Source organism: Maylandia zebra, linkage group LG4, assembly GCF_041146795.1.
Source record: "Maylandia zebra isolate NMK-2024a linkage group LG4, Mzebra_GT3a, whole genome shotgun sequence".
NCBI classification, from domain to species: domain Eukaryota; kingdom Metazoa; phylum Chordata; class Actinopteri; order Cichliformes; family Cichlidae; genus Maylandia; species Maylandia zebra.
Window position 1 is genome coordinate 22,387,623 of NC_135170.1, and position 12,155 is coordinate 22,399,777.

The following is a 12,155-nucleotide window of genomic DNA, read 5'->3' on the forward strand; positions in this document are numbered from 1 at the left end:
ATGAACCAGTTGGATTTTTTAGCTGAGATGATGAAAATACAAAAGGACAGCTTAAATGGCCATATGTAATTTAAAATGGCTACTTCTAATCTCTAAATTATGAAAAACTTATAATTGACACTAAACACAATTAAACATATTTTATATATTATATTTTATATATTAAACAATTAAAAGTTACTGTATATTTAGGTGCTTAGGATTGTCATCAAATTTCACCCTCTTTCTTTGAGAATTCATAGGAACTTTTAAAGTAACATGAAATAACATTTAAATATTTACCTGGCTACTATGATGTTATGTCTCCCTCTTGACTGCCCTTACCTTCATTGTAATGTTGCTGCACAGTTTCAAGATGCTCTGAAACATCTGAAAAGCAAACAAATATATAAAAACATGGGCTTAGCATTGTTCAACATTTTACTAACGATTTACTTTCATAGCCTATATTTTCTTTACCCGGGAGACTCTCACTCAAAGCTGATGCCTTGAGTGAGAGTTTAATGGAGTGGTCCATGGTTTCCTTTAGTTCCTTACAGATGATCATCTAATTAAACATCAGAGCTTTTATTACTTTTCACAGAGTCAAATATTGAGGTTTAAAACAACTGAAACATCTGAATTAATGGGTAGATGTTTGTTCTTGTGGCCAGTTCATATTTTAAGCTCTTCAGTTCAACTCATCATTGCAGACTAAATCTTTGTAATGCTGAAAAATACAAATATTAACAGCCATTCGCTAATCTTTAGAGAATGTTCAGACTGAGCAAAAGCACTCAAATATAGAAAAAACACAACATGGTCTCATTATAATTTGTAATGTGACAAACCATCAGTTCATTCATCTTCTCCAACATGGTCTTTTTTGCGTCCTCATACATGTTCCTATTTAAGGATACATGTTTCTCAATAGTCTTCCTCATTTTTTTTAGTGCATCATTCCCTGAAATTTTTCGTGCATCTACAAGAAAAGAATAAACTTTGTCAAAACATTTTTTATGTACAATTGTGATTTATTATAGTGACAAGCTGACAATCTTCTTACCTTCATAGCACTTTTTCATGTTTTTCTCAATTGTCTCTGTTAGACTGTTGTAGATGATTTTCTTCCCCTTTAGGATTATTTTGTTGAGTTTTGTCTTAATTTTATCCTCCTTAAAAACATGAAACATGGATCAGTTAATAAACAAAATTAGTATTTGTAGAGTGAATAGGTAAATTCTGCTATAATGGACTGACAAACTGGATTGTTTCATGTCGTACCTCTGTCTGGAGAAATATCAGCTGCAGTTTGACATCTTGGTATTTTTGAATCAGCGAATTTGTGTCAAGTGAAAATCTACTGATGACTCCATTGAAAGATCCGCCTTTAACATCATTTCTGAAAAAAATGTTTCACGATGGCAGTATTGACAAGTTTGTTTTAATCATTTTAAGTATAGTGTAATATGATAGTAATTTGTTTATTCTCACGGGAAGGTCTTTCTGAATTTTTCATCAATGCTGTCAGTCAAGCATGAAGCTAATACGGTGTTGAGATTTATGTGTTCCCCTTTTTTTGTTTTGTGGATGCCGTCTTTTCTAACCACAGCCTGTAGTGTCTTAAAAAAACTAGGCTGTTTCTGTAACAGATCAGGAAAACAATTCTAAACACATGCTCATATAAAGTGCAAAATCTGTTGCTATGATGTGAATTATAATAATTAAAATTCAGATACATACATCACGGTCCAAAAAGGATTTCAGTTTTTCTTCAGAGGTTTTGGAATTTTTAACCCCTTCTGTAAGACATTGTTCAAAATCCTTGATCGCTTCATCAACTGCTCTTTTGACTTGATCAAGTTGTTCTGTCATGTTTTTCTCGAGAACTTTACATACATCATCTGCTTTTCCAACACCCTGAAATTAAAACAGTATATTTATTTTCTATTAAAGCAGTAATAACATAAATACAACTCTTTTTTTAATTAATCATTTTGAAATGTTGTCACTCAGTGCCTGTCAAGAAATCTTGATAACTAAAATTTTGTTAGGTGTCAGAGTAAACATTTGAAGTTTTAAATTTCAGTAAAATATTGTTCCACATAGATAACTTGACCTCACCTCTTTTCTGCACCTGGCACCTTCAATCAAAGATAGAATCCCATAAGCTCCACTCACGTAGTTTACTGTCTCTGAGTAACAGTCATTGAGATCTTGCAAAAATCCTTTAAGTTTGGTTATTTCTGTTGAGAAGAAATTTCAGTGCCACAGTTTAACATTACACACTTTAATTCAAATTAAATAATTCTTCTTTCAGTCAGAGCAAACTAAAACAACATGTGCATCAAGACTTCACCTACCAGTCTCTTCTGAACTTAGATGCTTCCCTTTTAGGAACTCTTTGGAGCTCACTGTGAACACTTTGAAACTGTCATCAGTGAAGTGTGTCTGAGGAAAAATTGTTTAATTTTAAAGCATCCTTACAACTATGGAGAGTCTGTATTATTTTCTGTCAGCCTATAAACCTCACCTTAATCTTGGTTCGCTTGTTGAATTCTTTCCTTACTCCATCCTTGACTTGAATGTTTCTTTTAACTATTCGATCATGGATATCAGCTGATGAACTGCAAGAAATGTGCAAATATGTACTGTTACCATCATCACTATTATCATCACCATCATTAATCCGGGGCAGGCTGGGTGATTTTTTATTCTTGGACTTTTTGGTGAAATGTGTAAAATCTCCCTTTCTTACCAAGCTGAGCTTTCCCTGACTGCTGCACACTCATTGTTAACATGTAGATTGTATTTAAAGACTGGCTGTGGCAATGTTTTTCTGCCTGATGGTGGTTGTCCTCCAATTTGTTGAATTCTAGTTTTAAACGTCTTGTCTGGTTAATATCCTCTCACACTCCTACTTGCTAACCTAGGTTGTCAGAGCCTCACACCAAAATACTTACCTGATCACTACAGATTCCCAATTTCTCCCTGACAGTCATTGAGCACTCTCTCCCAGACCATCACCTTAGGGTGGTGCTCTCCACTAATTCACCAGTTCATTTTATATATTTGTTTCATTATAAATAAACCTATTACGCTTCAGTTGTCTGCCTTGCAGCTCCAGTCATTTATGATGATATGGCTTTATTTGTTCAATGTATTTATTTTGACTCTTTTAAAAAACAAACTCGCAAATATTGAAGGCTGGTACCATTTATACTTTTTGGATCGTGACATCACCACACGCTGACATGCTTACACACAAGTTTTTTTTTGTCACAGCAACTACTTTAACTTTGTTGCGGACGGACAGTGTAATGGTACTTTTGCTTTAAAATGTAAAATTGTTGAATTACTTGACTGTAATGGCCAGGATATGCATGATGTCATATAATCTCATAGATTATGTGCACCATACATAAAATCAGAATCAGAAAGGGGTTTATTGCCAAATGTTGAGCAGGTTTACAACATCAGGAAATTGCTGCGGTGCTTCAGTGCAAACATAGTGTCATAAGTTGGGCTTAAATAGACATGAAAAAATAAAAGTAAGAATAAGAATTAAAAGTGCTACGTAGAAAGATATATACATGAGATATACATGAGATATATACATGAGAATAAGAATTAAGAGTGCTACGTAGAAAGATATATACATGAGTGCAGGTGGTGATCAGTGCCAAACATGGAATGATGCAGTGAACACAGCGTAGGGTCATGTGTTAGTGGCGGGAACAGTCATATGGTTATTGTTCATGTGTCCAACAGCAGAGGGGAAGAAACTGTTCTTATGGCGAGAGGTTCTGGTGCGAATGGACCGGAGCCTCCTGCCTGAGGGGAGCAGGTCAAACAGACTGTGTCCAGGGTGAGAAGGGTCAGCTGAGATCCGAGCTGCACGCCGCAATGTCCTGGAGGTGTACAGGTCCTGCAGAGATGGGAGTCTGCAGCCAATCACCTTCTCAGCAGAGCGCACAACACGCTGCAGTCTCAGTTTGTCCCTGATAGTGGCTCCAGCGTACCACACGGTGATGGAGGAGGTGAGGATGGACTCGATGATTGCAGTGTAGAACTGCATCATCGTCCGTGTTGGCAGGTTGAATTTCTTCAGCTGCCTCAGGAAGTACATCCTCTGCTGGGCTTTCTTGATGACGGCGGTGATGGTGGGCTCCCACTTCAGGTCCTGGGTGATGGTGGTACCCAGGAAGCGGAATGAGTCCACAGAGGTGATGGGGGTGTCAGTCAGGATGATGGGGGGGAGTGGGGCTGTGTGCTTCCTGAAGTCCACAATAATCTCCACTGTCTTCTGGGCATTCAGCACCAGGTTGTTGTGGCTGCACCAGGACACCAGACGTTCAACCTCCCTCCTGTAGGCAGACTCATCCCCGTCCGAGATGAGCCCAATAACGGTGGTGTCATCTGCAAACTTGATTAGCTTGACAGACTGGTGGGTGGAGGTGCAGCAGTTGGTGTACAGGGAGAAGAGCAGAGGAGAAAGAACACAGCCCTGAGGGGAGCCGGTGCTGATGGTCCGGGAGTCCGAGACAAAAGCTGCCATAATGTCATTTGCATCTCTTTCTCCTCCTGCTCTCCTGTTATTGCTCGCCCTCTTCTCTCTTGCTGTCCCTGTAAAAAAGGGTTAGGTTTGTGTATGGGATTTCCCATACCCCCTGAATGCACCATAGGCGTATTTCCGCAGCTTCAGTTCAGAGTAGTGATGTGCCATACCACTGATTTCCTTTCCGATCCGATACCAAGTAAAAGTGTTGTTGGTTCTCTGCTCTGTGTACCAGTTGATAAACAGTGTAAAGTTGCCTTCAGTGCATAGTTGTATGTGGTGTCTTAATGCATAATGTCTGACTAAGTTTATGTAACCAGTCTGAAGAAATATGTCAGCTTATTTACTTGTATACTGCATTTGAGTACACCTCAGTTGTATCTTTATGTTTAATGTGCAATTTGAGTTATAATTGGTTTGTATCATTATGTTTTGTCTACAGAAACCACACACACACACAAACAAACACACACACACACTTTCGCCCACGTCTCCGAAAACGTCGTCACACTTTTGCAAATATGCAATGTCTTGATAAACCAAGCAGATATTTGTAATTTACACAGCTACTTTCTCGCCTTAAAATATGTTAAAAGTTTATTTTGTGACCCAGAAAGATTAATAAGAGTAATTTTAAAACTTAGTAGCGGCCGCCATTGTTGGCAGCTGAAATTTGGCTGGGCCAAGCTATGAATTCTGAGATATGGTGGGCCATGAAGGACACACCCGACCCATCCTTCAAATTTGGGGAAATGAAGGATGGATTTGTCGGCCGCATTTGAAGGAGTCAATGAATTGGGACAGCCTTCGTCACCTGGCTGTGACGTAATCGGCCTTCAAATGCAGCCTCCGGAGGATGCAGCCGACGTTTTGGGACAGTGCTGAAATGTTTGTAAAGAGAGGATTCGCTAACGCTTTTGGCTAAACAAGTCATTTGTACTGTTATTGTGTATTTGTCCTTGTCTTTGATTTCTAAGAGCATTTCATGTTGTTTTCTCGGTTTTACCCTACTTCAACTGGCCTAAGTAAAGGGAGTGAAGTCAAGCCCTCTTGTCTGCGTGGTCATTTTGAAGAGGAGTTTAGTCTGAATGTCGACTAGCAATGCGTTAGAGGCAGAGGACATTACAGTAAAACGACAGCCTCTCAAAGACCAGTCTCATGAGGAACTGCACGGCATATAGAGCTATCCTCCAGAAACAGCTCAGCTCTAAGATTCAGCTGCAGATGTTGGCAAAATCCACTCGACAGCAACATGTCACAGAGAACCAGTACATTCATGAAAATCAGATCTAATATATCTGGCTCCTCCAGGCATTCTAGGAGTTCAGCTGCAAGTAAGGCAGGTGCCGCACAAGCACGTGCAGAAGCTGAGGCAGCTAAGGCTGAAGCAGCATTCATGGATAAAAAGAATGATCTGAAGTTGCAGCAAGCAGAACTAGAAGCCTCTATGCAGCTTCGAAAAATGCGTCTTGAAGCGTCGTTGAATAAAGTACGCATGGAAAAAAGGGCTGCAGCTTTGGAGGCTGCAGTGATTCAAGATAATAACGAGACTCTTAGTGAAATAGATGTTCCTGCTGATGACCCAGTAACACGCACAAGGGAATATGTGAAGGGTGCCACACATGGCAGCCAAACCATGCCCATTCTAGAAACCTCCAATGGTAACACAGAGATGAAGCTCCCTCAGCATTCGCTGATCATAGACTCTTACGCCAGGATCTGATGCACATACTTGAGCAAGCCCCAAGCCATTTGCAGTACCACACATCCAAGCACGAACCACACACATAGTAGCAATTCTAAAGGAACATTTCCCAAGCAAAGCAGAGCAAAGTGACACTTACACCCCTAAACAAGAACCAACGGTCAGTTATGCTCAACAGCCTCTAGACAGTGGCTACACTGGCACCGCCTATATTACAACCCCAGACAACTTCAGTCACCCACATGAGACCACATGCCAGGAAAGGGGTCCACTGTACACTCCGCTAGAAATGGAGCAGAACATGTCAGACCTTGTTAGATTTATGGCTCGACGCGAACTGGTGTCTACAGGGCTCCTTCACTTCAACAACCGTCCCGAATGCTACAGAGCCTGGAAAGCATCGTTTATAAATACCATCAGAGGCCTCAACCTCTCACCAAGCGAACAGCTTAACCTTCTTGTGAAATGGCTAGGTAAGGACTCAGCTGAACATGCCAGACGAATACGATCCGTGTCTGCGAAACAACCAGCAAACGGACTCAGAGCTATGTGGGATAGGCTTAATGAATGCTATGGTGCACCAGAGGTCATCAAGGGTGTCTTTTTGAAAAGATTAGACAACTTTCCCAAGATTCCAAACAGAGACGGTCGTAAGCTAAGAGAGCTAGGAGACTTGCTGTCGGAAATACAGGCTGCCAAAGAAGATGGTGACCTGCTTGGGCTTAGTTATCTGGATACTCCTCATGGTGTTACCCCTGTGGTGCAGAAGCTGCCATTTTATCTCCAGGAAAAATGGCTTTCTCTAGGCTTTAAGTACAAAGAAGATCGCAGGGCTCCCTATCCCCCATTCGGCTTCTTTGTGTGTCAGGAAGCACGGATGCGCAACGACCCTGGCCTTACACAGACAGCATTCAGCAGTGAGTTATCAGTCTAAAGCCGAAGGTCACAAAGCTGTGGCAGTTTTTAAAACGAGGGTCTCTCCGGATCCTCTACCCCCTTCCAACGGTACAAGGACTGCATCGTTTGGCACCCAATGTGGAAGCGAGTCATCCACTAGAGATGATCCAGCAGAGCGCTGCCCGCTACACAATAAACCCCACCCCTTACCCAGGTGTTGTGGGTTTAGAGAGAAGCCAATCCGGTCGTTAAGCGATGACGTGACGAATCCTACTTCCGGGCCTAAAGTAGTCTGGGTTTAACCCTTTAAGACCTACCATAGAACCAAGTCTGCCAGAGCTTATATTATATTTTTACATGCTGTGGAGCCATTTTTGGGAGCATTTCAAGTTGCTATACATCAATACAACCATTATAGCCCAGATTTTAATAATATGTATTCATTAAGTGCATAGTAATTACATAAATTGCAAAAAAGTGCAATAAACTACAAAAAAATTGAAAATCGTTTTTGATTTTTTAACATATATTTGTAGTTAGAGAAATTTAAGAGTCTTATCCCTCAAAACTGTAAATACAAAAAAGTTGCACAAAATAGTTTCCCACCACAGGAAATTTATTTTGAGTGTCTTCATAGTTTTATTTTTGAAATACACCAATTTTTATACACTGCAGGAAAAATGAAAATAAATATTATACTGCAAATTTGCAAAAAAGCAGCATATGCATCAAAATAAACTATTTCCAGCAGTGCAATATGAGTCCTAAGAATCCCAGAAACGACACAGAAAGTCATAAAGTCAAAGATAACTTTTAAAAAGAGCAGTATAGGCCCTGAGGCCCTGATCGCAAAAAAGACTACATTTCCGCGAAAATGACGTCACTTCCGGTTTCGGGCAGGTAATGGCGGAAATGCAAAAGTTCGCGCTGACGTCTATTCCAACGTAGGAAGTGTTTTGAACAGCTGATCAGATCGGTAAAGCGCGTTTCTGGAATATCATGTTTTTGTTCCTGCAAGCGCTTTTTATGCAGTTTTTGCAAAGCTTTATGTGGAAGGAAACCGTGACCTAGGACAAGCTGATGGCATCAGATGTAAGTACAACTCCTCCGGTTTCATATGCAAAAAAAATTTTTGCGCTAGCTTACGTGGTTGCAGTGCTACTGGGATTTAAAAATAGTTACGCATAACAGAGCGTTCCCGCTCCGATCGGCTCTAAAGGGTTAATATGGCTTTTGTGTTGTTAACATGTTTAATGCTATGTATTTTCTTCTATTTAATCTCAAAAAGCTCATAAAATAGTCAGTGATCACTGTTGACCTCCCTCAGCTTTTATTACCGCTAATCATTTATTTAAGCTCTGTTTTTTAAAACCTTAGGATGTAACTACAGCCCAGCCCATGCAGCAGTATATGAATGACTAACCTCGTATTGTGGATGGATTATCTCAGTTGTTCTCCCGGCTGAAGTTTGGTCCTTTTACAGCATCCTGCCATGCGATTACATTTGTTCCTGACCACCGATAACACTCACGTTAACTTTTATCGAGTGGAAAAAAAGTTAGCTTGTTTATATTATGCTAACATAGCTGTGTCGCTAGCGGTCACGTAGCACATACCAGCTATATACCAGCTAGCCAAACTTCAGTAACCATACAGGGAGTGCAGAATTATTAGGCAAATGAGTATTTTGTCCACATCATCCTCTTCATGCATGTTGCCTTACTCCAAGCTGTATAGGCTCGAAAACCTACTACCAATTAAGCATATTAGGTGATGTGCATCTCTGTAATGAGAAGGGGTGTGGTCTAATGACATCAACACCCTATATCAGGTGTGCATAATTATTAGGCAACGTCCTTTCCTTTGGCAAAATGGGTCAAAAGAAGGACTTGACAGGCTCAGAAAAGTCAAAAATAGTGAGATATCTTGCAGAGGGATGCAGCAGTCTCAAAATTGCAAAGCTTCTGAAGCGTGATCATCGAACAATCAAGCGTTTCATTCAAAATAGTCAACAGGGTCGCAAGAAGCGTGTGGAAAAACCAAGGCGCAAAATAACTGCCCATGAACTGAGAAAAGTCAAGCGTGCAGCTGCCAAGATGCCACTTGCCACCAGTTTGGCCATATTTCAGAGCTGCAACATCACTGGAGTGCCCAAAAGCACAAGGTGTGCAATACTCAGAGACATGGCCAAGGTAAGAAAGGCTGAAAGACGACCACCACTGAACAAGACACATAAGCTGAAACGTCAAGACTGGGCCAAGAAATATCTCAAGACTGGTTTTTCTAAGGTTTTATGGACTGATGAAATGAGAGTGAGTCTTGATGGGCCAGATGGATGGGCCCGTGGCTGGATTGGTAAAGGGCAGAGAGCTCCAGTCCGACTCAGACGCCAGCAAGGTGGAGGTGGAGTACTGGTTTGGGCTGGTATCATCAAAGATGGGCTTTTGGGGCCTTTTCGGGTTGAGGATGGAGTCAAGCTCAACTCCCAGTCCTACTGCCAGTTTCTGGAAGACACCTTCTTCAAGCAGTGGTACAGGAAGAAGTCTGCATCCTTCAAGAAAAACATGATTTTCATGCAGGACAATGCTCCATCACACGCGTTCAAGTACTCCACAGCGTGGCTGGCAAGAAAGGGTATAAAAGAAGAAAAACTAATGACATGGCCACCTTTTTCACCTGATCTGAAGCCCACTGAGAACCTGTGGTCCATCATCAAATGTGAGATTTACAAGGAGGGAAAACAGTACACCTCTCTGAACAGTGTCTGGGAGGCTGTGGTTGCTGCTGCATGCAATGTTGATGGTGAACAGATCAAAACACTGACAGAATCCATGGATGGCAGGCTTTTGAGTGTCCTTGCAAAGAAAGGTGGCTATATTGGTCGCTGATTTGTTTTGTTTTTGAATGTCAGAAATGTATATTTGTGAATGTGGAGATGTTATATTGGTTTCACTGGTAAAAATAAATAATTGAAATGGGTATATATTTGTTTTTTGTTAAGTTGCCTAATAATTATGCACAGTAATAGTCACCTGCACACACAGATATCCCCCTAAAATAGCAAAAACTAAAAACAAACTAAAAACTACTTCCAAAAACATTCAGCTTTGATATTAATGAGATTTTTGGGTTCATTGAGAACATGGTTGTTGTTCAATAATAAAATTATTCCTCAAAAATACAACTTGCCTAATAATTCTGCACTCCCTGCACAAACGTCACTGCTGTTTAGTTTTCTGTCTTCATTTATGTTGGATGTGATAACAGAGCTGTACGTTTTAATTTGTTTCCAAAACCCGCAGTCAGGACATGCTATATTGTATTTAGATAGAAGCTAGCGAGCTAACTTCCTGCTAACTTCTAACTCCGTTAAATGTCATAAATTCCGTTTTCACGGATGCCTGGATGTTAAACTCAATTGTTACATCTGGTAGAGCAGAACACTGATCATTTTATTAAAGATGAAAGACTTTAGACAGTTTTTCAACTCTCAGTAATGCCATAGTGATCGTTTGATATATGGACCTGCAGCGGAGTTTAGGCCCAGACACGGCTAGTGACGTCAGACTTAACGACCGGATAGAAGAAAGGAAAGCGCTCTTAACCCTTTAAGACCTACCATAGAACCAAGTCCGCCAGAGCTTACTTTATATTTTTATATGCTGTAGTGCCATTTTTGGGAACATTTCAAGTTGCTATACATCAATACAACTGTCATAGCCCATATTTTAATAATATGTATGCATTAAGTCCATAGTAACTACATTAATTGCAAAAAAGTGATTTAAAAAGTGAAAAAAGTGCAATAAAGTACAAACAAATTGAAAATCATTTTTGTTTGTTTTTTACATAAATTTCTACTTGGAGAAATTTAAGAGGTTTATCCCTCAAAATTTTAAATACAAAAAAGTTGCAAAAAATAGTTTACAACAACAGGAAATTTATTTTGAGTGTCTTCATAGATTTATTTTTGAGATACACCAATTTTTATCTACTGCAGGAAAAACGAAAAACAATCCTATGATGCAAATTTGCAAAGAAAACAGAATGTGCATCATTCTAAGCATCCCAGCAACTATTCAGAAAAATATAAAGTCAAGCATGACTTATAAAAACACCATTATAGGCTTTTAAGGCCTACAAGTAAAAAACTACATTTTCCGCGAAAATGACGTCACTTCCGGTTTCAGGCAGGAAATGCGGACATGCGATCGTTCGCGCTGACGTCTGTTTCAATGTGGGAAGTGTAACAAACAGCTGATCGTATCGGCAAAGCGTTTTTCGGGAATATTATGTTTTTGTTCCTGTTTTTGTTCCAGACAGGCTCAGCATGGAACCACCTTTTAGCAATGTCGGCATTGACGTGTTTGGGCCCTTGTCTGTATCAGCCCGTCGCACGAGAGGAGGCCACGCTGATAGTAAGAGGTGGGCTGTCCTCTTCACCTGTCTGTGTGTCAGAGCTATACACATTGAGGTAATTGAGTCATTGGATTCCTCCAGTTTCATAAACACATTCAGAAGGTTTATGGCGATTCGAGGGCCTTTGAAAAACATACGCTCTGACCGGGGCACTAATTTCACCAGAGCTTGCAAAGATATGGGGATTCCCTCAAATCTTGATGGGAAAGCCATGGAGAGGTTTCTGTCAGAACACGGATGTACGTGGACCTTCAACACACAACATTCCTCTCATATGGGAGGAGCATGGAAAAGGATGATCGGCATCACACGTCGTATCCTGGACTCGATGCTTCTTCAAATGAGCTCCTCCAAACTCACACATGACGTACTCACAACATTCATGGCTGAGGTTTCAGCCATAGTGAACAGTCGACCACTTGTGCCTGTGTCAAACGATCCTACAGATCCTTTCATTCTTACACCGGCTTCATTGCTTACTCAGAAAGTAGGTCCATGCCCAGTACCAGAAGGAGATTTTGGACATAAGAACCTATTGAAGCAACAGTGGTGCAGGGTCCAAAGCTTGTCTAACACATTTTGGGACAGGTGGCGGAA

At 40.5% G+C, this 12,155-nt stretch overlaps 2 protein-coding genes across 4 annotated transcripts in view; both read right to left on the reverse strand.

The window, feature by feature from the left end:
• The window catches only part of LOC101474776 (nuclear GTPase SLIP-GC), a 162,196-nt gene that overhangs the window by 36,510 nt on the left and 113,531 nt on the right, over nucleotides 1-12,155 (reverse strand). The window lies entirely within an intron of this gene.
• The window catches only part of LOC106675070 (nuclear GTPase SLIP-GC), a 141,663-nt gene that overhangs the window by 1,279 nt on the left and 128,229 nt on the right, over nucleotides 1-12,155 (reverse strand). Inside the window, exons 12-21 of one of the 3 annotated variants that reach the window (XM_076883181.1) lie at nucleotides 2,513-2,606; nucleotides 2,343-2,430; nucleotides 2,104-2,225; nucleotides 1,723-1,899; nucleotides 1,474-1,622; nucleotides 1,264-1,381; nucleotides 1,046-1,154; nucleotides 831-961; nucleotides 460-547; nucleotides 325-369 (exon numbers count right to left, since the gene is read on the reverse strand). In XM_076883181.1, coding sequence (XP_076739296.1) covers nucleotides 325-369; nucleotides 460-547; nucleotides 831-961; nucleotides 1,046-1,154; nucleotides 1,264-1,381; nucleotides 1,474-1,622; nucleotides 1,723-1,899; nucleotides 2,104-2,225; nucleotides 2,343-2,430; nucleotides 2,513-2,606 — 1,121 coding nt within the window. Of the gene's footprint in view, nucleotides 1-282; nucleotides 370-459; nucleotides 548-830; nucleotides 962-1,045; nucleotides 1,155-1,263; nucleotides 1,382-1,473; nucleotides 1,623-1,722; nucleotides 1,900-2,103; nucleotides 2,226-2,342; nucleotides 2,431-2,512; nucleotides 2,607-12,155 lie in introns of all 3 variants that reach the window. The other 2 variants (XM_076883179.1, XM_076883182.1) reach the window with 2 other exon arrangements.